General features: G+C 45.0%; 1 protein-coding gene across 2 annotated transcripts in view; it reads left to right on the top strand.

Annotated features, from left to right (window-relative positions):
* Positions 1-25,263, top strand: part of ARHGAP21 (Rho GTPase activating protein 21) — a 117,977-nt gene that overhangs the window by 28,929 nt on the left and 63,785 nt on the right. For both annotated transcript variants that reach the window (XM_069959083.1, XM_069959085.1), the window contains exon 2: positions 21,932-22,111. In XM_069959083.1, the coding sequence (XP_069815184.1) occupies positions 21,932-22,111 (180 nt within the window). The remainder of the gene's footprint in view (positions 1-21,931; positions 22,112-25,263) is intronic.

Below are 25,263 nucleotides of genomic sequence, written 5' to 3'. Positions count from 1 at the left end.
TGCTTTCTGCTGAAGACACAAAAATCTGTATGTGAGCTTTTCTCTCCCTCTCTTCCTCCTCCCTTCTGAGATGGCTGATGGAAACAAGTCCCTATCTGCAACTTTGTAAAACCTTGAGGGATAATCACAGCAAGTTCATCAGCAACTTGACTTCAGATTAACCCTCCCAGCATTACCAATGGTGAGAATTGTAGTTTTACAGATGAGTATTAGTATACTGGTTATGCCCACTAAGATCCTGGTATATACACTGGTCACGTTGTGCACTGATCCAACTGAAAAACAATATCCGCATTCTGGAACAGAACAGGTGTTATTGTGTGTGTATATGTGTGTACATGTATAGTGTGTGTGTGTGTGTATATATCTATTACTTTGCAGCCAGACTCCACTGACCTGCTGCATATTGGTGCTGTGTCCTGTTTTTGCTGAGACGCAGAAGTTGAAGGACACATTCGGCTCTGCTACCTCTGCATCAGTATAGCAGTGAATGATTTAACTAGTGGGTAGTGTGTTTTTTTTTTTTTTTCTCCCCTTCAGCTGCAGCATCCCCGGCGCAGTCCTTGTAGATCCTGAGCTGTGTGTGTAGGACCTGCCGCTCTGTGATTGGTAATGCCTCCTGTTATTGCTGCTGCCAGCTCCTCGCTGACTGGTCGGATCAGCGAGAGGAAGGTCTATGGTTGTGTGCACTGCATCGCTCTCGTGCTATCAGTGTCAGTGATGCACACTGCGTCCTGAAGGAAGAGCATGGCCCAGTTCGGGATACTCGACTGCATGCTCAACCCCAACTGGAACCTGCTGTGCAATCTGTACTGTGCATGGAGCAACCAGGTCAGTGCATGGCGTGCAGGACGAGGCGGTCACCTTCACCTCCTGATTCATTGCTGCGTAGTGTAGTGCTGAATCGGACCGGACAGAAACTCTATATACCTGATCTATGTATCAGGATGGAGGGGGCTACATCACTACCACTGAACCTCCGCTGCAGACCGAGGCTTCTTGTTTATTCTTTACAATTTAAGAAGCCCCAACTTCCAGGTTCTTCTATTTGTATAGTGCGGCAGTAGGGCGCTGTTCTAGTTTCGGCTCAGCTTTTGTTGGGCCGTGCCTCGCTTACATGGTAAAAATACTGCAGACTCACTGGGAAGTCGATTTAAAGGGATTTTCCACATATATTTTTTTCATAAGGAATAGTCGTCGTTTAATGGAAAGTTCTGCAACCTTGTTGTATCATATTTTAGTTTCTTTTGTAAAACCTCTGTTTGCTTTCAGGGAATGAATGGATTCTTGTCTGTATTCAGAGGTTGAGAGAGTACAGATATGATACAGTAGATATAGTTGTATCCAAATCTTTATATACTGATACATTGAAGAGTCTGGGGTTTGGATGCAATTGTAGCAAACCCCTGTGCAGGATGGAATAGGTTGGATACCATTGTAGCAAACTCTGGAACAGGGATCAGGAACATTGGCTTTTCAGCAGTTGGAAAACTACAACTCCCATCATGCCTTGGCAGGCAAAGCTAAAGCTTTGGCTGTCCAGGCATGATGGGAGTTGTAGTTTTGCAGAAGAGGTTTTGTACAGTTGCTATCCAGAGCAGGAGAGGTTTTATATGGGGATTTGCTGCTGCTCTGGACAGTTCCTGACATGGACAGAGGTGGCAGCAGAGAGCACTGTGTCAGACTGGAAAAAATACCCCCACTTCCTGCAGCATACAGCAGCTAAGTCCTGAAATACTTGAGATTCTTAAAGGGGTAGTGCGGCGCAAAACATTTATTCACAAAATAACACACATTACAAAGTTATACAACTTTGTATTGTGTGTTATGTATGTGAATGGCCCCCTTCCCTGTGTTCCCCCCCCCCACCCCAAAAGTGTGGTGCATTATACTCACCGCATTCATGTCGACCCCTGGCCGCCATCTTGGGACAATGACGACATCTTCGGGAGGCTGGCCGAACTGCTCCAGCCGTCCTTTACAAATCTATATGACTTTCTGACACTTGTAAATCACCCCCTTAATCTGAGCTGAGCCCCCCAGACTTTGGCTGGACCCAACAACCATGTAATACAATTAAGGGAGAACCGCTGGTCCTCCTGCTGTAGTAAAACTACACTTGCCATCATGCCTGGACAGCCAAAGCAACAGCTGGAGGGCCGCAGTTTTGACTGTGTCCGGCTAAATGGAGTCACATAGGACTGTGTGTGTAATCATATGGACATGGCTGAGCACCTCTGGTGAGTCCAGTCATTTGGCCAGTGGCTGAAGAAGTTTGATGCTGCCCTAGGGAGTCCTGGAAAAACATATATACAACTATAGGCTGTATCTATTTTCCCGCACTTCCTAGGGCTGCGTCCAACTTCTTCAGCCACCAGTAACCAAATGCTGTACACTCAAGTTGTACTCGAACGTATTGAAAAGTTAAAGGGCTTTTTTTCTTTACACAAAACAAGTACGGATTGTCAAAAAGTATTGAAGCCCTTAACTTTTTTTGGTACTTTTTGAATGGACATTGTGTAATACCTCATTTCTCCTGCAGAGGCGCTTCACAATAAACCAATCACATATATCTTCAGTGGTCTGCTGTAATCTATGGAGAGACCTTAGCAGTAAGGGTACTTTTACATGGCCCGATAATAACTCAACATCTGCTAGATCAGCAATTGTTTACTGGGCCTATTACACGGCCCGATAATCGTTTAACAAGGGCTGCATGGACATCGTTACATGTCCTTGCAGCCCTTGCTTTAAACGGCATACACTACCCACTGTCCAGGGCTCCTCTTGCGGTCTTCTTCTCCCCGGGTCCCGCGCGCTGCAGCTTCAGAGCCGCCTGCCAATCACTGGATGAGGCCGCTCTGAAGCTGCAGGGTGGGACCCAGGGAGAAGCAGAGCGCAAGAGGAGCCCTGGACCATGGATAGGTAATGTATGCAGTTTGTAAATCGTCAGCCGCCGGCCGCACACCGCTATTACATGTAGCAATGCGCGGTTGGTGGGCAACAATTATACCCTTTATCAACGATAAGCCGATCGTTGTCATCGGCTGATCGTTGTGTTTATTACACGGAACGATTATCGTTCCGTGTAATAGTACCCTAAGTGTTCAGTTTCGCACCAGCGCCTCCACAGGAGAAATGAGGAAAGATCCATTTAAGTCAATGGGTTGTCTTGTGTAAGGGCCTGTTCACACGGAGTATAACTGGCAGAATTCCGCGGCAGAACTCTCCAGCCTCTGTCATACAGGCAGTGTATGGGACTTCCATAGATTCCTGTATGACCGCGGAGGCTGGCGGGAACTCTCTGTGTTACTCCATGTGAACTGTCCCTAACACAGGCCAGGAACTCATGAACTTGGTGTAACTCCTAGTAGGACAATCCCTCTAATATGCCCAGGTGATCGGGGACCCCTTCTTTTTCTGCATTAGGTTTGTCCATATAAGTGCAGGAAAGAGTGAAGTCCTTGCGGCTGTGTATTGATCGGCGGTATCGATCGTGGATATGTACGGACGCCTTTTTATACTTAGGCCTTTTGCCATGTTTTTTTATTTGTCTTAAAGCCCTTATGCCTGTAAACTGCTTATTCATATAACCCGAGCGAGCGCTGCTCCTGCAGGTCCATTCCATCGCTCACGCAGCCCGGAAGTCATTAGGCAGCATTAAGCGAAGTGAAGCTTTTTACGGTGAATGCAGCAATTAACGGTGAGGGGATTGAGCGGTCTTACTCCTCGCATCCGCCAGGGATACCTGTGGCTACGCATAATGCTTCTCTTACAGAGTAAAAAGCCAACTACTCCCGGAAAGCCTGTTACAATGGAATATTAATGCACCAGGCCTCGCTGCCTTATACCAGCGTTCACCGCTCTGAATACAGGCCTTACATTACAGTGAGTGTGCAGGGAGCCTTTGTCTTATATAAATCTGTTCTCTACCTTTATGTTTCCAAGGTAATATGTATGGGTATTGGCTTCTTTATATATGTGTATCATCAAATACTTAAAGGGGTACTCTGGCGATTTAAAATGTTTTCCTTCAAATCAACTGGTGTCAGAAAGTTTATTCAGATTTGCAATTTACTTCCATTAAAAAAAAAGTCAAGTCTTGCAGTTCTTATCAGCTGCTGTATGTCCTGCAGAAAGTGGTGTATTCTCTGCCTCTGCCTGTGACAGGAACTTTCCAGAGCAGTAGCAAATCCCCATAGAATTGAACTCCATTCACGTCAATGGAACTGAGCTACAAAAATACAGACAAACTGAGGGCAGGATTGGTGCTGTTTTTGGAAGAAAGTGGCTGTTTTTCTAAACCTCTTTAAGTGTCACTGCCGTTTTTTTTTTCTTGCAGAAATCAATAGTTCAGAAGATTTTAAGAAACGTAATTGGGTTTATTAGGCAAATATGCCATTATCTGCATTCAAAAAGCCTTTCCCCAGGTCCCCCCCCCCCCCCTCCTCTCTCATTCATTGCTCATTATCAGGAAATCTCGTCTCTTTTACATCAGTCGGGCCCTATGGAGAGGGGAGGGGGAGGGAGATTAGTCGCTAGCAGAGAACAAAGGATTACACAGTGGGACCTGTGTGAAAGCCAGTATTCAGAGGTCAGTGCTGACTCCAGAGGATATAGCTCGGTGATGTAGCTGTAAATTAACTCCTTTGTTGCCCTGTTTTGGTGCCTCATCTCCCTCCACTCCTCCCCTCTCCATAGAGAACAATGAAGATGGGGGAGAGGTTCAAACTGTGTTCTCATGATGAAAAATGCATTTTTCGGCTAATAAACCCAATGAAAAAGTTTCTTAAAATCGCCTGTACTATTGATTTGTGCAAAAAAAATTTAAACGACCGTGACACTTTAAGACTTTAGGAAGTTGCTTCATATTTCCCACTTTCTTGTGTATATGAGTGACTGCTCCTTGTAGAACCACATCTGTCTGATCCGCCATACATAGAGCCTGTCAGATGGGAAGAGAAGAAATCGCCCTTGGTAGATCCGATGATGCAGACATAATGATTGCTTTGATCCGGAGACTCCTGTGATGACTTGTGTGCAGTGTGTGCTGGGGCGGCCTGTGGTGCACACACAGGAGAAAGGTGCTGGGAATATCCTGTGCATGTGTATCCCTGCATCTACTTACTGGATGATTCACACACATTCTTCAGAGAGGTGGTGCAATGCACAAGCAAGGAACACACTCACGCTATATAAATATATATAATATATATATATATATATATATATATATATATATATAATTACACACCATGGGAACCAGCAGGCGGAGTGGAGATAAGGGTTAGGAAATCCCTCTGGTTACCAGGAGTTATAATAGTTTTATCTCCTGGTAGCGTTTTATTTTCAGCCTTCTTTCCGGAACATTCTTTGCCATTCCAAATGAACTGCCGTACATTGATCGGTAATCCGGCATCAAGTTATCTATACCTATAGAGTGTATAGATGGATATAAATAACTCGTTCGCTTGAAAGGGGCACTCCAGCAAAGAAAAATACTTTCAAATTAACTGAAAGTTATATAGATTTGTAATTTATTTATAAATCTCAAGTCTTCCATTACTTATCAGTTGCTGCCTGTCCTGCAGGAAGTAGTGTATTCTTTCCAGTCTGACACAGTGCTCTCTGCTGCCAACTCTGTCCATGTCAGGAACTGTTCAAAATATGAGAGAATTTCTGGTTCAGTGTTTTTATTAGGTTTTTTAAGAACAAATTTCAAAAGAGAAAATCTATAAGCACTAAACAACAGGAACTGGAGAGAATGGAACGGCTGCACATCCCATCTATGGCTGATACTAATGCCGCCAGGCCTATATTAAAAATCAACACCAGAGTGTCTGTATATGAATTGATCAAACCATATTGCCCCGTGTACCACCGCGCAGGTCCTCTGGTCCACACGGGTCCCTACGCTAACTCCACACCGTGTCGGTCAGCGACCGCCAACCCCGCAAAGCGTGCACGTGCAGGGAAGGGAGGCCATGGAACGGCCCTGCAACCCCAATGTCACAGGACCAGACCCAAAAAGCCCCACCAAAACCCAGCCAGCACCACCGGCGGGGAAGGCTGCCCCCAAACGACACAAGTATGGATATGGTATTACACTTACCATTGCTGCTCTCACAGAATGGGGAAGACATAGGGTCCAGACATGTGAGCACAGACATATCCTGCTAATTTTGGTCATGTGGGTCTTATAAAGGAGTGCTAGCTGTTCAGAGAGGGAGAATTGCAAAACACGAACTGGAGAGAATGGAACGGCTGCACATCCCATCTATGGCTGATACTAATGCCGCCAGGCCTATATTAAAAATCAACACCAGAGTGTCTGTATATGAGCCCTGAGCCACTAAACAACAGGAATAACATTCGGTATATTAACAGGAGAGAATTTCTATGAGGATTTGCTGCTGCTCTGGACAGTTCCTGACATGGACAGAGGTGGCAGCAGAGAGCACTGTGTCAGACTGGAAAGAATATACCACTTCCTGCAGGACATACAGCAGCTGATAAGTAGTGGAAAACTGGAGAATTTTAAATAGAAGTAAATTACAAATCTAAATAACTTTCTGACACCAGTTGATTTTGGAGTTCCCCTTTTAACGGTGCAGTTGGACATTCACATGTTGTATATTATACATGAGCAATCTGCGGCCCCTCAGCTCTTTCAAGGCTTCCATTCCCATCGTGCCTGGATAGCCTGAATGTATCCCCCTATCTCAGTGGTTGGACCCCTAGCCCATCATGAGAATGCAGTAGTAGTGTGCATGCTCAGCCACTGCCCCATTTACTGGGCAGAGTTCAGTGTTTAGCAGTGGATGGGTCAGTGGCTGAGCATGCCCACTATCACTCCATTTATTGAAGGGGGACAAGTGATCTCCGTTATGCTGTGTTTACACGGAGCGATTATCGTTTGAATTTTCGCAATAACAATCGCATTTGAGCGATAATCGTTCCGTGTAAACACAGCAAATGATCAAGCGACGAGTGAAAAATCGTTCATTTTGATCTTTCAACATGTTCTCAAATCGTCGTTCGCTTAAAATTCGTTTCGCGTAAACAGTCTTTCAAAAATTCACCCTATGTGAAAGATGGGCTTAAGCGATCTTAAAAACGATCGCAATAACGATTTTTCTTACTAATTTTCTAACGCTTTTTCTAACGATTTATTCGTCTAAACGCTGATCGTTATAAAAAGCCAAATCTTTAGTTCAAAATCGTTAAACGATCGATTGGGTGAATTATCGCTCCGTGTAAACGCAGCATTATAGTTATATTGAACAGGGTGTAACTTTTTTTCGTTAGGGTAACTCCTTTAGGTGAGGCAGAATCATCTACGACCACGCTGCTCAGGAGCTGTAATCCCCTCCTGAGTGTACGAGAGCCGCCCTCATTCCCATCACTTCTCTCATTGCTTCCAGATCTGCTGTTGTCTTGAGTGAATTCTGTGGATTATTAGGACGTCTTCATGGAGATAATCATCCTCTTAGAACATGCCGGCGAGTAAACAAGTCTGCCGCCTCCGATCTGCCAAGTCCTCGCTTCCAGCTGACTCTGGTTCTGCGCTGCCCACACAGCTGCCCATCTGCAGAGCTTATAGTCAGGCTCCTCGGCTCTTGTGTAATCTTCAGGGCTTCTGGTTATTCGCTTATTTTTTCCTCTCTATTTTTCCCTTTAAAGCAGGGGTGTCTGGCTCACGCGGCCCTCCAGCTGTCAGGAAACTATCATTCTTATCATACCTGGGCAGCCAGAGTTGTAACTGAAGTTGCTTTACTGTACTGCTGTGAATTTGCTAACCATCTTTTAACTCTTAAAGGGGATGCCTCATAAAAGCTGGGGGGGTTGGGGGGGGTCACAAATGACTTCTGTTCGCCTTATCAGTGGCGGGATCTCAACACTCAGACCCTCCTGGATTATAGGAGATAAGTTGTTTTAATCTTGAGAGAACCCTTTTAATACAGTCTAGGATGGCTTGTTTTAAGGAGTACTTCGGTGAATTTTTTTTCTCTCAAATCAACTGGTTTCAGAAAGTTATCTAGCTTTGTAATTTACTACTTAAAAAAAAAAATCTCAAGCCTTCCAGTACTTATCAGCTTCTGGATGTTCTGCAGGAAGGGGTGTATTCTTTCCAGTCTGACACAGTGCTCTCTGCTGCCACCTCTGTCCATGTCAGGAACTGTCCAGAGCAGGAGCAAATCCCCATAGAAAACCCCTCCTGCTCTGGACAGTTCCTGACATGGACAGAGGTGGCAGCAGAGAGCACTGTGTGAGACTGGAAAGAATACACCACTTCCTGCAGGACATACAGCAGCTGATAAGCCCATGAAGACTTGAGATTTTTAAATAGAAGTAAATTACAAATCTATATAACTTTCTGGAACCAGTTGATGGGGTGTGTGAGTGGGTAGGAGAGGTTTTTAAACAAAATAAATCTGTGCCAGCAATGACTACAAATTTATTTTCGCCAGTGCCTGATGAGCTTGGGGTCTGTGACTGTCCTGTAATTTAGAATCTTTCACTTACCAGCACCTACGTACCCTGCAGATGGCAGATTATAGGATTTTACTAGCCGCTCCCCATGTTGGTGAAAGTAAATAATTGCTGGTCTGGAATGTGATGGTTCATTGTGAGCGTCTGTCCGTCACACGTCACGTCCCATCACACAGTGCACATGTCCTAAACACTCAGTTATGTCAGGCAATGCATTGTGGGTTACCTGGCAGCCCAGGCATGCAATCATCTCTCATCTGTCATGTCACATATCAGCCTCATCCTTTTAGTTTTGTGGCTTTTTTTTATGGTGTTTTTCTGCTTTAAGGGATGATTCAGGTAATTTCTGGGGTCGTCAGGTTTATTTCCTGGATGGTTTGTATTAGTCATCTGCCTCTTTAAATGCAACTTTTTTTTTTTTAACCATTGCAGAAAATTAGGGTGAATATGGGGAAAATTTATTTTTCAAGGGGCAGAACCATTATTTTATGAGGAATTCTAATATTACACTGCATAGGAGTCATCTGAAAATTTATTCCTAGTACATTCCTATGATGTACATAGGGGGAGGATCACACATCAAAGACCCCAATTGTCCTCCCATGTTAGTGGAAGAATTTAGTTGGTTTTTTCTCAGCCCCTAAGAGGGGTATTCCAGGTGTGAGGACTGTCGTCTAACATCTACTGATGATAAAGCGGTAGTTCACCAAAAAAAGTCTTTTTTTTATCCACTGGTCCCAGCAAGTGCCAGAGATTTGTAATTTACGTCTATTAGAAATCTCACGTCTTCCAGTACTTATCAGCTGCTGTATGTCCTGCAGGAAGTGGTGTATTCTTTCCAATCTGACACAGTGCTCTCTGCTGCCGCCTCTGTCCATGTCAGGAACTGTCCAAAGCAATGGGGGTTTTCTATAGGGATTTGCTCCTGCTCTGGCAGCAGAGAGCACAGTGTCAGACTGAAAAGAATACGCCACTTTCTGTAGGACATACAGCAGCTGATAAGTATGGGAAGATTTGAGATTTTTAAATAGAAGTAAATCACAAATCTATATAACTCTCTGAAACCAGTTGATTTGAAAAAAAGATTGTCGCTGGAGTGCCCCTTTAAAGTCCGGCCTTAGAAAATCCTGTCTGCTTTCTTACTATTAGACATTATTTTTTTTACAAGCTGCAGGTGTATGGAGGAACGTTCCTATTCAGAACAATCACATCTTAAAAATTGATACAGGGGTAGATAATGTACTGAGGGGGGAGATAATGTACTGAGAGGTAGATAATGGGGCACATCTCCTCCTCTTTATTTGTTGGGTTAAAGGGGTACTCTGGCGGGGGGGGGGGGCACTTTTTTCCTGACACCGGGGAGGAGGTGGCTGAGGGAAACAACGTCCACTCACCTCCCCGTTCCAGCGGCGGGTCCCGCATCGCGGTGCCTCGGTTCCTGGCTGCTTCCTGGTGTCTGACGCGGGCCCGAGACGATACGTCTCAGGTCCGCTCAGCCAGTCAGTGAGGCGGGATCTGAGCGGACTTGAAACGGATCCCGCCTCCATCACTGACTGGCTGAGCGGACCTGAGACGTCACGTCTCGGGCCCACGTGAGACACCAGGAAGCGGCCGGGGACCGCAGCGATGCGGACAATAGCGGATTATAATAGGTCCGTTTTGGGCGGTAGCCGGGGGCCCTGAGCTCCTGAGGGGTCCATGACCCCCAAACAGACTTATGTTCAGCCATGTTTTGCAATGAAATTGCTGTTTTTTACCACAATTTTGCACAAATCAGGGCACAACTGCAGCCAGGAGACAAAGCAGTAACATTAGAGAATATACTGAAGTACCTTATGTGACAATGATGTTACCACAGGTCCTTTACAGGCTGCATTACGGAGTGCTGCCATAGTTACAGTGGGTTGAGGGGGGGGGGGCAAGCTTGGTGACCAGCCCGGCCCATGGTAAAGTTAATCCGCCCCTGTATGCCGGACCATCTGGATCAGAGATATACACATTGCACAATCTCTCTGTTCTCCTCAGTCTGGAGATGTACATGGCAGCAGCAGCGGGGTCGGGTTGATCTGCTGGAAATTCTGCTGACTTCTGTGATCCTGACTGTAACTTTTGAAGCAATAAAATGGAATGCACCTTGTAGTAATAACGCGGCCACATATCAAAGGCTCCCGCAGATGATGGCATGAAGTGCGGCACGTTGGCCAGACACATGACTGGTCAGGCGGAGCGCTGCTCTGTGTCCTGCTGGGAATGGTATTTTACAGCCACTAAAGTTTGTAAACATCCCTGGTAGCTGGATTGTCTGGCCTCATCTGGGGGCCTCCATTGCCTTCGCTTGGAGAGGCTGTGCACATTGCATTGAATTACCCCAATGAACATAGCAATTATTGAAGAGTCCCCTGTACACCTTTAATAGCTGGACCCACAGCGATTTCCCCCCTGACTCCCCGTATACCTGCACACTGGATCTGGCTGAGCGTGCATGGGGCCTTAATGGGAACCTCAGGTGTATCTTGAATTAAAGGGGTTATTCTGCGCTACAAAATCATGGCTACTTTTCCCCCTCTCGTCTCCAGTTTAGGTGTCGTTTGCAATTAAGCTCCATTTACTTCAATGGAACTGAGTTTGAAACACCACCCAATCTGGAGACGAGGGGGAAAAGTGGCCATGTTTTTGTAGCACTGGATAACCCCTATAAGCTCTATTCACTTCAATGGAACAGAGTTACAGAACCTGCACCCAAACTGGACACAGTTTTTAGAAGAAAGTGGCCATGTTTTTGTAGCGCTGAATAACCCCTTTATCCAACTTGACCGATCCTCCTCTTCATTTTCAAAAACAGCGCCATGCCTGTTCTCTCTGTGTGTAGTATTACAACTCCTTTGACTTCAATGCAACTGGGCTGCAATACCAGACACATACTTGAGGACAGGGGAGGTGCTGTTTCAAGCAGAAAGTTGACATATTTTTTTAATCCTGTAAAAGTACTTTAACTATGATGTAGCAATTAACGATTTTTGGCCAAGTGACCGTATTGTGGCCTAAGGAGGTACAAGGATATGGTCAGTTTTATGTGAAATAGGCGGCTGCTGGAGATGTCCGACATAGCTTTAAGTTAAGTCAGCCTAAGGGTCCTATTACACGGGAGGATTATAGTGTAAAAAATCATTATCGTTCGATAATCGTTCTGTGTAATTGCAGGCTACGATCAAAAAATAGTTCTTATGTCGATCATTAATTTAGATCTGAACCTAAAATTATTGTTAATCGTTCGCTGTAATTCCACATTCCTTCGCTCAAGTTCCGCATTTTTTTTTTTTTTTTACTAATAGTTCAGTGTAATTGCACATTGCTCATTGTTTTGCTGGGATCAGAAGGAGTAAACGATCATAGTAACAATCACAATAACTATTGTAGTAACGATCTTATCTAATGCTGCGTTTACACGGAACGATTAACATGCGAATTTGCACGATAACGATCGAATTTGAACAATAATCGTACGTGTAAACACAGCGTACGTTTAAACGACCAGCGAGAAACGTTCATTTTGATCTTTGAACATGTTCCTAAATCGTCGTTGGTCGTTCGCAAAAATTGCATATCGTTCTGTGTAAACAGTCGTTCACCAATTTAACCTAAGTGCGAGTTTCGTGTTAACGCTGATCGTTATAAAAAAAAAAATCGTTACTTCAAAATCGTTAGTCGATCGGGCGAATTATCGCTCTGAGTAAACGCAGCATAACGACACTTGATCTGTGTAATATGGTGAACGATTCCAGGTTAATGATGAACAATCTCGTTTGCTTTAGTTTATCGTTAGTCGTTAATTGTTAAAAATGCTCCGTGTAATAGGACCCTTAGTCAGGGATTTCATCAGGATTGGCTGGCCATCTAATGTGTATGGCGGCCTTCCTCCTCACAGATCATGGGATAGAATGGTTGGCATGTTGGATTTCAGAGTAGTCTGGCAGCGGCTTTTTTCCGGCTTAGCACGCAAGAACATATGCACGCTCATCTGAACAGAGTGTGCATGTACATGGGGAGAAATAGTAAAACGCAACAAAAATTTGGCCAAAATGTCCGACCAGCTTTACTCCCACTGAAGGGGCCTAACCCAACCCAGCATGCGCCTGTTTGGGGACGGAAATGTTCCAGGACTAATCCTGGTTCAGTGTCTGCTCATCGTCTTTGTGTCTAGCGCTATACAGTCACATGAGGTCAGAAGAACTAACTGCACCTCTCTATTATAGAAGCTTAGACAAGTATCCATGATGTCCATGTGAAGGGGAGACAGTCAGCAGTCAGGACCTGACCTGTATCCAGATGACTCCCATTACATTGTTTACTCTCCAAGTCCTGTTACTATTTGCTCTTTTCTCCTTCGGATGCCCTGGAACTATGGGTAATGCTGCCAACCTGCATAGTTTCAGCGTGCAAGTGTGAACCTGTGCGTGTGTCGGCACTATTACCTGTGTCTGTGCCAGCCTCAGGAATGAACAAAAAGATAGGATGTGTCTCATTTTATAGTCCCACAACACATGAATGCAATAGATATGAGGGAGGGAGGTGACCACCGCTCTGTGCAGTTGTCACCAGATCCAGGGTGGGGGCTTCCATCCTTGCATTGATCCGCCAGCCGGCGTCTTTAACCTGGAATGTAATATAATTCCGTCCATCCTCAGCCGCTCCATATGTCCCTGTAAATATTCCATTTATGCTGCTCTTTGGTTGTGATATACGGGAATATACGGATCAGCCCGTCCTAATATTAGTGTCGGGTAATTTTGTTCTTTCTATTTCTGGTTCTTTGGGCTCAGTCTTCTGGCACCTGGATGGGCAAATGTCTATAAGGATATGTGCACGGTTTACCAAGACCCTTTATAATTACTCTTATTTATTATGGTATAAATAGCTCCGCACCCGTCTGTGTTTGGAAGGACGTGCGTACGGCCATGTTTTTCCTGCTGGTGTGAGAAGCATCTGAAGGCCGTACAGCTGATCTCTGGGTTAATCCTGTGTTGGCTGCTATGCGTGCCTTCACTTTACTCCTACAATTATTTAGCCGGGTCTTTAATCACATGATCACTTTCTCCAGATTTATTTTCTAGCCCGTCTGCAGGCACGTGATCACTTTAAAATCCAGTATTCGGATTGTGGCCATGTATACATAGTGTACTGAAAGTAGGATAACAGTGCAGGTGAGACAAGATTGCGTCTGTTTCTGATCTATAGGAGCAAAGTCGGCCAAATCCTTCAGATCTTAGCAAGATTGATATCCTATTGTCAGGGAAGAATCGACACTCGACACACAAGAAGGATCGGGCATATTGGTTTTCAGGGCTTGATAGTTCTCCAGGTATCTAGCAGCAGCTTAAAGGGGTTATCCAGCGCTACAAAAACATGGCCACTTTCCCCCTACTGTTGTCTCCAGATTGGGTGGGGTTTGAAACTCCGTTCCATTGAAGTAAATGGAGCTTAAAGGGGTTATCTAGCGCTACAAAAACATGGCCACTTTCTTCCAGAGACAGCCCCACTCTTGTCTCCAGCTTGCGCAGGTTTTTGCTGCTCCGTTCCATTCAAGTGAATGGAGCTTAATTGCAAACTGCACCTGAACTGGAGACGAGTCTTGTTGTCTCTGAAAGAAAGTGGCCATGTTTTTGTAGCGCTGGATAACCCCTTTTAAGGGGTTATCCAGCGCTACAAAACTATGGCCACTTTCCCCCTACTGTTGTCTCCAGATTGGTTGGGGTTTTGAAACTCCGTTCCATTGAAGTAAATGGAGCCTAATTGCAAACCGCACCTGAACTGGAGACAACAGTAGGGGGAAAAGTGGCCATGTTTTTGTAGCGCTGGATAACCCCTTTAACTAGTTTAGGAAATCCATCTTTATATACCTTATTAGGGCTTCTGTTCAGGATCCTCATCTCTCAAGATTGTCTTCTTCTCTGGAGGACCTGTCCTGTTCTGCATTAAACAGATGTCTCCCTTATGTAAATGGACCTTGTGTAATGCTTTGTTTGCCCTATGTCGGCACTGCAGGGAAAGTAAACTCCAAGGCTGTGTTCACACATTCAGGTTTTAATTGCAGTTACTGAATACACAGCCAGCAATGGACTTTAAAAGAGGAGAAGTCTCAGGGTCCTATTACACAGGACGATTATCATGCAGAAAATCTTTATATCATTCAAATTTGATCGATACCCGTCCCAGGCAACGATCGTAAAATCGTTCGTGTGTCGATCATTGATTTGGATCTGACTCTAAAATTATCGCTAATCACTTGCTGTAATTCCAAATTGTTCCTTTTTTTTTTTTATGGGATGAGATCTAGTAAACGATAGTTGTAACTAACGACTATCGGTCTGTGTAATATGGTTAACGATAAGCAATCTCGTTTGCAATCGTTAATTGCTAATTGTTAGAAATCGCATTGTCTTTTGCTGCGTTTACACGGAGCGATAATTCGCCCGATCGTACGATTAACGATTTCGAAGTAACAATTTTTTTTTATTTTTTTTTATATATAACCATCAGCGTTTAGACAGAACCATATATCGTACGGAAAAATAGTTTTGCGATCGCTTAAGCCTATGTCGCAAATAGGTTAAATCGGTGAACGACTGTTTACACGTAACGATCTGCGAATTTTTTGCGAATGACGATTTAAGAACATGTTCAAAGACCAAAATGAACGACTTCTCGCTCGTCGTTCGATCATTCGCTGCTTTTACACGTATGATTAGCGTTCGAATTCGATCATTCTCGTGCAAATTCGCACGATAACAGTTACGTGTAAATGCAGCATAATATGGTTAACGATAAGCAATCTCGTTAGCAATCGTTAATTGCTAATTGTTAGAAATCGCATTGTCTAATAGGGCCCTCAGTCTTTCCATTTCATACATGTCTACAATATCTGATTTGTTCCTAACATTGTATTCAACAATTGCAATTAAAAACCTGAAGGTGTGAACATAGCCTTACATGGCCTGGAGTGTGCACTAAATGTGTGCCAATCTTATAGCTTGGCACTCATTTACATAGTATAGTACATGACCAGTGTAATGCCAGAAAATCTGAAAAATAACTGCATGCATATACTATACCTAATGGAACATAATATGGGGGAATATTGAGTCCTTGTGGCTCTGTAGGGCAGAACCGCAGGGAGCTCCTTGTGCCGCTGTACAGAACCTACACAACATTCACAAGAGTTTAATGTTCGATCCATATGGGTGTAGGTGCATTCAGCAGCCTCTTTTAACATGGGTATGGAACCTTGGCTCTCCAGCTGTTACAAAACTGCAACTCCCATCATGCCTGAGCTTTGGCTGTCCAGCATGATGGAAGTTGTAGTTTTGCAACAGCTGGAGAGCCAAGGTTCCCTACTCCTGCTCTATAATTTAGACAACCTGAAATGAACTGGTCTAGGTGTGGTGATCCCACTTATTTTATTGGAAGGAGGACGGATTGGCGAGATGGTTCCAGTTATCCATCTGCCTAATGGGAAACACTGTCAATGTGACTATGTATTAAATTCATAATCTATAGGTGAGAACTATTCACATACCCTAGAGAGCCTTGGTTTTGGATGCCAGAAATGACGTAATGTGCGGTCGGTGCTGTCAGTGTACTCCAGCAGAGCCGTGCAGCACTGAGGTCTCTATTGATTGGGAGTCCCATAGCGTGAGCTGTAATATCATCTGAGCTGGATGTGCCCCATCTAGTCCCTGCATAATTCTTCCCCTCCCGGGGGATTCCTCAGGACGGTGCAGCTGCAGCCCGGGTTTAATCATGGTAATTCATCTCTCTTAACTGACTGGGGCTTAAGAGAAACGAGAAGATCAGCGACATAAATGTTCCTTTATAGGAAGGCGATAAATGATAGGGGGTATAATCTAGATACGGACCTCAGTGCATTGTCTCTTGTTGCAGGAAGGTGTTTCACTATTTCAGTTCTGCGACTTTTTAACATACTTTGTTTCACTTCTACACCCTTTAAGAGCTCTGCTTGCTGTCAGTGAATATCTTGATGATGATTATATATATATATATATACATATATATATATATATATATATATATGTATGTATGTTTGTGTATATATAATATAATTTTTTTATTTTTTTTTATTTTTAGAAATTTCTGACCTTTATCATTTGCTATGAAAGTAAGTGTAGTGTAAGTGCACACAGATGTGTTATTCACGCAAGGCAAGCAGAGGTCTTGTAATTTTAGAGGGCTTGAAACCGCACAGGGGACAGTTATCTAGCTCACGAGGTGTACATAACAGAGCGGCTCGATGGACTTCTAGGTGTTATTCCTATGGTGTCTTTAGCACATATGCACCAAAAATGTGTGTGATGCTTTTCTCCTTTTTTTTTTTTCAATGGGAATGCACAGCGTAGTTCACATTTATAAAAAAAAAAAAAAAATAGGTGTATGTTATGCTTGGAAAAGCGTAATGAAATGGAGTCAAAAAGAGCAAAAATATGTAGAGGAAATCCTATGCTACAGTAAGATATGTTACCTATATCCTGCCCACTGCCCATCCTCCCCATACACAGGAATGAGCTGCAAATCTGAATGCTCTTGTGTTCTCTATGGCTTATATCTCCAGAAACAAAGGGGTTTGCTGTGATTTTCAGATCCCTATCTAAAGGCCCTATTCCACGGAACGACTATCGGCCGCTACGAACGATAATCGTCCCGTGGAATAGAGTGCAACGATCAGCCGACATCGTTCATGTCGGCTGATCGTTGCAGTCACTTGTTTTTCAACATGTTGAAAAACAAGCGACTGATATAGCAGCGATCTGCTGCCGTCGCTCCATTGAATAGGAGCGTCGGCAGCAGATGCTGCTATATCCTATGGGCTGCCCGGACGATCTAGCGATCCCCCGGGCAGCCCCACCCCCAGCAGCTCCCCGCCGCCCCTCCCACACTCATCCGCTCGCTGCAGCCGCGTTGAAAAGCGGCGCCAGCGAGCGGGGCACGAGGAGCAAACGAGCGCTGAGAGCGCTCGCTTGCTCCTCTAAACGACCTGTGTAATAGGCCCTTTACCTACGACATCTGTTGGTTGTTTGGGAGAGCCACAATATACCTTTTTTTATATTGATCGCCAAACCGTTGAGCGGAGATGCGCGCCGTTACGAGCAGGTACAGGCATTGGAATCCGCCTAAACACAGCCTGAACCGAGCCATAAAGAGGAACGGAGATGTGTAGCAGATGAGTTGTTAAAAAAAAAAAATAAAATAAAAGTTTGCAGCAAGTGTGAATGTAACCTAAAGGCCCTTCAATGTGGGCCGATGATTGGCCGGTAGGCATGGCCGTTGCTATAAGAGCCAGCACTCTGCTGACGAGTGAGAAAATGCATCGATCAGGCTGCATGATGGATTGTGAGATGGAGCGCCACCCCTGGTCTCAGGTTGTGTGTAGCATTACAATTTGTTTCCATTCACTTCAGTGGAACAGAGCTGCACAATCCTGGACATATGTGTATATGTATGTGTTGTTGTGCTGCACGTCTGCTCCCGGCTGATTGTTCGCAGCTCCTGCCCTCTCGTCTCCATTTCAGCCTCGGTGTCAGGGCTTTGTAAGTGATCCCCCGGCCGTCTCAGGTGGTGCTCAGCCATGGAGGCCTGCTCACCAGAGACTTGCAAGTGTTTCTTCCCACAGAGCTGGCAGGGAGATGCGCGCCTCCTCCCACCACCCGCAAACAAACCCTGGCTCGGGCCCTTGTCGCCATGGAGACACAATGCAATGTGATCAGCCCATCAGGGAGCTGCTGTTTGTGCTTTATTCACAGGCCGCGCCGCTGCCAATAGATCCGACCAGAAAGAAGAGCGTTGTCACCTGCAGCCCGGAGAGACCGCCATCACCCCCCAATAATCCGCTCCGTACATAATAATGCTGCCATACCTATCCCCTGTATAGCTGTTGCTATGGCAATGCGTTTTATATGTCCCTTTTGGGAGAAAATAAAAAATCAGCGACGTGTAGTGCTGTTGCTATAGCGATGCGTTTTTTATATGTCCTTTTTGGGTAAAAATATCATCCACGTTGTGAAGCAAGTAGAATTTCTGTCATCTTGTAGGATTTTTGCAGGCAGCCATGATGAATATAGTCTGTATACCCCCTCACACAAAGCCACTGACCAATAGACTCCCACTACTCGTTGTCACAGGTGTACAGACCCCCGGAACTCGTCGCCACACGTGTATAGACCCCCAGCGCTCGTCGCCACACGTGTATACACCCACAATTTTACTGTTCACATGTACCAAAAGATATACTATGTGTGAACGTAGCCATGAGGTGTAGTTCAGGCGGCCATATTTATAGCATCCATATTCTCGCCATGATGGTCCTGGCTTATTAGTCCCACAGTCTTGGCTTGCGGGCAAAATGCAGTCACTGTACGACACTGTACGCTGGTGTCTTTTTAAACCATGGCTTCCATTCGCTGTGGACATAGCTTTAGGAGTAAGTTAACATGAGTCGCGTTTCATACAGATTTTGGCGCTGAAATGTGAAGAACATCACACATAGTATATCTTTTGGTACATGTGAACAGTAGAATTGTGGGTCTATACACGTGTGGCGACGAGCGCTGGGGGTCTATACACGTCTCATCATGCCGGCATGATGGGAGTTGTGGTTTTGCAACAGTTGGAAGATCATAGATTTGGCTAGTACTATATTGTTGGGTATTGATCAATGGGGCCTTTCTATACAATGACTGCATGCAGGGCTATCTACATTCCTCGTACACTGCAGACACTCTCATCACTATGGTCGCCTATCAGGTTTCGCACACACTGATACCATGCAGCTGGAATTGTACTTTTACTTGATAAGACGGCACAGTTGGACGCGTAAGATAACATTCGAGGAGCGAGGGAAGAATGGACAGGGTCTGTATTGTATAAAGACCAGCGCCCTCCTGCAGCTTTTAGCTATGCGATCACCAATGAGTCACTAATCTTTGTGGAATCTGACATCCATTCCATGGCGTATATCTATAGAGATGCAAACCTGACAATGCTGAGACCCTTGTCCAAAGGAAACCAATGAAAACGTAAGAAACTCGGCCAAACGTTTTCGGTCAAACCCAAGACCCCAGCAATGCAAGGCAACGCTTGCTGTGATATAATATAGTAATAGAGTAGTGATGTTCATCTGTTGGGGAATCAACAGTTTCTAGCATGGTGGTAGTTGGGGTTTTGCAACAACTGTAAATCCACCGGTAGGGGAGTATTATTAGCTAGGTATTTGATTTAGGGGGAACAGGCTTGGTGCACCATGGGGCACTGACGGAGGGGGAAGAGACTTGGTGCATTATGGGGCCTTGGTGGAGGGGAAAGAGCCTTGGTGCACCATAGGGGAACTGGTGGAGGGGGAAGAGACTTAGTGCACTATGGGGCATTGGTGGAGGGGGGAAGAGCCTTGGTGCACCATAGGGGAACTGGCGGAGGGGGAAGAGGCTTGGGGCGCTGGCAGAGGGGGTGGGGGAGTGGCTTGGTGCACCATGGGGAACTGGCAGAGGAGAGGAGTGAGCAGAGGCTTGGTGCACCATGGGGAACTGGCAGAGGAGAGGAGTGAGCAGAGGCTTGGTGCACCATGAGGCACTGGCAGAGGAGGGGGAGAGACTTGGTGCCCCATGGGGCACTGGCAGGAGCAAGAGGCTTGGTCCATCATTGGGGAATGGTGGAGAAGGGAAGAGACAGACTATAATGCCTTCTGTATAAGCAGCTGCATCATTTTTCAGTTTTTTTTTTTTTCTCCTTTCAATTTTGGTAAAACTGCCAAAGACTCCATTTTCCCCTGACCCTTTGCATCAGTCATATCTGACCGATACCTATAGTTCTGTACAAGTCATCTGCTTTCCACAATGTCGTTCTAAAACTGCAAGTAAACATTTATCCCGGAGAGGAAATCTGCTGGGAATAACAATGTGATCAGTCACTGACATTTGCTGTGATGTTGACATTTTCCGTAGTCCAGATCTGATGGAGATGCATCGCGGTGCCTGCTGCGGGGAGCGCCGGCATGGGGGACGGACGGCGAGTGGTCTATGGACTGATCGCAGGATAGGAAGAAGAGTTTTAATTTCCACTTTGTCTGAGGCTCTTGGCCGGAGAGAACAATAGGAGCCTCTATGACGACGTGTGCTCTTGTCTTGTAATCCCATCTGGAGGCAGCAGAAATTGACCTTCCATTGCTGAGGTTCAATAATGTGTCAGGGTGGAAACACAATGTAACAAATGACATCAGATTTCATTATCGAGTGTTGAGAGATGAAGGGTCCCATGCCCTCCCCCCTGTAATTGTGCGTCTTGGCATTCTGATGAATGTACAGTAGATGAGCGACTGCAAACTCTTCGGACATCACTGATCTCATGGGTGGAAGAGGGTCAAGATGATGAAATCTTTTATAAGGGTGCAGGATTATTATTGTCAGTGTGTTATGTCTGGTATCGCAGCTCAGCCCTATTAACATAAAGGAGGTGCAATACCACGCATAACCTGTGAACAGGTGTGGCACTAGAGACAGTTTTCTTCTGCCCGATAGCTCATTTGCATACCTTTTTCCCCCATGGAGCATTGCAATGCTGCACAAGATAGAAAAGAATCTCTCTATAGTGCCATCTGTAGGATTTCCAGAGTCATCTGGGGAAGAGCTAATTTGCATATTTCTTTCCCATGGAACATTGCTTACCTTCAGCTGGATATCCTCAATGTAATTCCGCACATCCTTTCCTTTTTCAATAGGTACATTAAATGCATCTACTGATGGGCATCCCTGGTCATGTCTTAAGGCTCGCGGATGTTTACCTATATCTACATCCAATAGGTGGCGGTAGGGAGTTTTCCTTCTGGAGGAGATCTAATTAGTATACCAATAATCTCTGATGTCTTCTATATTAAAGTTAGCACCCTGCATACCCCTGGAGACATCCCCCCTAGTGTGTTTGGTTGCATTGGGGTCTGTACTTTCTATGGTTAGCCGAGACCAGCTAATGACTTGTTCTACATACAGATTGTTATCTCCGGTGACAGAATTTGCAGAATGTGGGCTTGTTTTCAAGGGGGAGGGACGCAGGGCAAAAGGTCAGAACTGAGCCGGAGTAGCAGCTGCCGTCTGAATGTAGTACTATGTATATGGCTGATGTGAGGAATGACTCTACTTACCCTGTGATGGAACAAAGGGGATGTCTGCTGCAAAGGTTCAGTGCGCTCTTGGCTTTTGTAACTACAACCGTAACAGGAAAGGAAAATTTATTATTCAGTCGTATTGTGTTTTTTTAAAATTTTTTTCCCCCCTCTTTTATATTCGGTTCGCGGTTGTCAGATTTGCAGGATAGATATTGTCCTTTTATTTATTGCAGGTTTTTATTGGTTTTCAATAACACTTTCGCTTCCTTTTTTTAGGTGTCGAAAAACAAAGATGGACGAGAACACAGCGAGATGGTATCGCCGACGGAGGAGGAAGTCTTCTCCTGGCCCGGTCCGAAGACGGTCATGTTGAGGAGGGCCTCGGAGGGCTTCGGTTTTACATTAAGGCACTTCATTGTTTACCCGCCTGAGTCTGCAGTCAGTACTTCAATAAAGGTGAGTGCGCTAATCTGCCAGCTGTGACCCAGTCTCCTTCACTTTTTTTTATTTGTTTTATTGCTCGCCGACTTCCTTGGTCTGATCCGGGGGTGCGATTGGATCGGTTAATAAGTAATTTTGATTTGTTCTGTGTCCTGGAACATTTGGTCGGATTCTGGAATGTCGCTCTTCTCGGGTAGTAGCTCCGGCATTGCTGAGAGTCCTTCAGTCAATCACACAGCGAAACAGGTTCACACATTCTCCCAAAACAGCGCCACTCTCTTCTTTATTGGCTGTGATTGGTATTGCACCTCAGAATGGGACCAAGACCATACACCTTACCCATGGATGAGATTAATGCTGTTTCTGTATAGGTAGGGGTAAGTGGACACACTTTTTTTTTTTTTTTTAAGACCTTGATAAGGAACCTGTCATGAGTTTCATGCTGCACGAGCCACAAACAGCATGAAACAAGGACAGGCTTTATTACAACAGTCTACGACCCATCAGAGCTCATCAAAAAAACATCAGGAACTGTGTGAAAAGTGCTCTGAGGAGTCTTAGCCAGCTTCTCCATTCCCCTATGGGCTGGAATGACAGGTCTCTTCTTATTTGTGTATTAGGAGTCAAGTCTAGTGGAGTAGGGAGGAGTTGCTGGGGACCACCCACATGACTTTTAATCCCCGCCTAGGGCCCTATTACACGAAGCAATAATCAGCCAAATCGGCCCGATTTTGCTTATCGCTCTGTATAATAGAGACAAAGATCAGCCAATAAAATGATCATCGGATCATCGGCTCATCGTTTCTTGAGGCCCAGACCTAAAATCATCAGCCGACGATTGCCCAAACAGTTAATACTTCACCTGTGCACGTTCCCGGTGTTCTCCTGCGCTCTGTATACGCTCCGGCACCTCACGCTGCAGCTTTGGAGCGGCTTGTCTGAGCTGACAGGCCGTTTAGCCAATCACTGGCAGCCCTTGTTTAAAGATTATTGGGCCATGTAATAGGCCCAGTACACGAGGGTCGATCTAGCAGACCCGCGCTCATTTACAATATTGATCACACCTTCATCGGCCTATGTAATAGTACCCTAAGGGTACTATTACACGAAGCGATTTTTTTTTTTTTTTTACGATAAACTCAAACGACCTAAAATCGTTCAACCAATTACACGGAACGATGATCGTTACTTATGATCGTTATTGCTTTCGTCCTGTCTTCGCCACTGAGAACGACCGAATGACCTCTTATTACATGCGAACGATCGATAAAAATAGGTCCATATTCTATTAAACATCTATTATATCTATTTAATAGTTGTCTGCTATTACAATAAACGATTATCCATCAAATCTGAACGATTTAACGATTTTCCAAACGATAATCGGCCCGTGTAATACCACCCTTAGTTTTAGAGAGGTATTTCCTTTCCATGATATCTCCTGTCCTGTGAATGAAGAATAGCAAGTTGATCAGTGGGGGTCTGACAAGTGGGACCTCCACCGATCACAAGAATGGGTGCAAAATTGTCCCTGGAATGAACGGTGCATAGCCATCAGCCTCTATGGGGCTTCTGAGTTCAGTGCTCCAGCACCCATTCATTTTCTATGGGTTCACTGTACATTGCCAATAGACATGAGCAAATCTCAAGCACGCTCGAGTTTGTCCAAACCTGAGCGTGTGACGTTTGATTACCAGTGTCTGCAAAAGTTGGATGCAGCCCTAGGGAATTCTGGAAAACATGGATACAGTCTATGGCCTACTTTCCAGGCAGCCTTAGGGCTGCATCCAACTTTAATCGCAGCCACCATTAATCGCATGTCACACGCTCTGTTTTGGGCAAACAGGAGCATGCTTGAGATTCGCTCATCTCTATTGGCAATGTACAGTGGCCCCAAAGAAAATGAATTCAATGGGGGTCCCCTTTAAGCATGGTATGAGCAGCATAAAACTCCTGACCAGTACCATTTAAGGTATCCATATATACAATGGCCATCTCCCTGCAAACACACACGCCTGGTCTCATGCTGCTGCAAAAATACTCTCTTGCATCTATAAGGACTTGCTGGGGGTTTTAGTTCTGCACCACCTTTACATGACAGCTGTCAAAGCACCCATGAGGCAACCATATTGAGACCCCACCCTGTCCATTTTTTTCAGCATTACAAATACTCCTGGTCTCTCTGCTTTCTGTGCATTCACTTCATTTATAAACCATCCGATTGCTGCCACCTAACGTCCCCGTGGGCTCTCACCCGCCCCCTGAGCAGCTGCAGGGAGCAGGACTTGTATCCCAAGTGACCCAAAGTCAGCCACACAAGTGTCAGCGATTAACCCTTTATTTCTTCCCAGTGGTATAATATGATCCGTCCCGTCATCACTTATACGGTTCTCTTCTGCTCTCTGCTGGAAGGACATTAGCTTACATGCCAAACAATGTAAAGTCACTAAAGGGTGAAAATATGTAGGCAACAAATACAGTGAGTTGGTTCCATCTCGGCTCCATAGTGAGAAGGAAGTGAAGTTCTTGGTTTTGCTCGTCCCTATGTGTTTACACCGCTTGTGCCTGGATGATAAGTGTCAGGAGTCAGACTGACTCATGTTTGCTTTGTGGTCTCCCTACAAGCAGCAGTACAGGGTACTAGGCTACTTTTTCGGTTCTGTGCTATTCTTGCTTTTGCTTCATCTCCCATGTAGCAGAGTTAAGTTTGTAGTTTTAATAGGGTTGCAGCACAGGTAATGTGGTTTTATTGATGATCAAACTTTGCAGGGCTCGTTGCTTTTGGACACGTTCAGCTCTGCTGAATGTGAGTTTATTTTCTTTCAAATCCACTGGTGTCAAAAGGTTATACAAATTTGTAAATTTTAAAAATCTCAAGTCTTCCAGTACTTGTCAGCTGCTGTATGTCCTGCAAGAAGCGGTGTATTATTTCCAGTCTGGCACAGTGCTCTCTGCTGCCACCTCTGTCCATGTCAGGAACTGTCCAGAGCAGGTGAGACTTTCTATGGGGATTTGCTGCTCCTGACATGGACAGAGGTAGCAGCAGAGAGCACTGTGTCGGGCTAGAAAGAATACACTACTTCTTGCAGGACATACAGCAGCTGATGAGTATTGGAAGATTGGAGATTTTTGAATTGAAGTAAATTACAAATCTGTATAACTTTCTG

The sequence above is a fragment of the Dendropsophus ebraccatus genome, chromosome 2 (genome assembly GCF_027789765.1).
Source record: "Dendropsophus ebraccatus isolate aDenEbr1 chromosome 2, aDenEbr1.pat, whole genome shotgun sequence".
Lineage (NCBI taxonomy): Eukaryota > Metazoa > Chordata > Amphibia > Anura > Hylidae > Dendropsophus > Dendropsophus ebraccatus.
The sequence above is the reverse complement of the archived record's forward strand: the minus strand, read 5'-3'. Positions and strand labels throughout refer to the sequence as shown.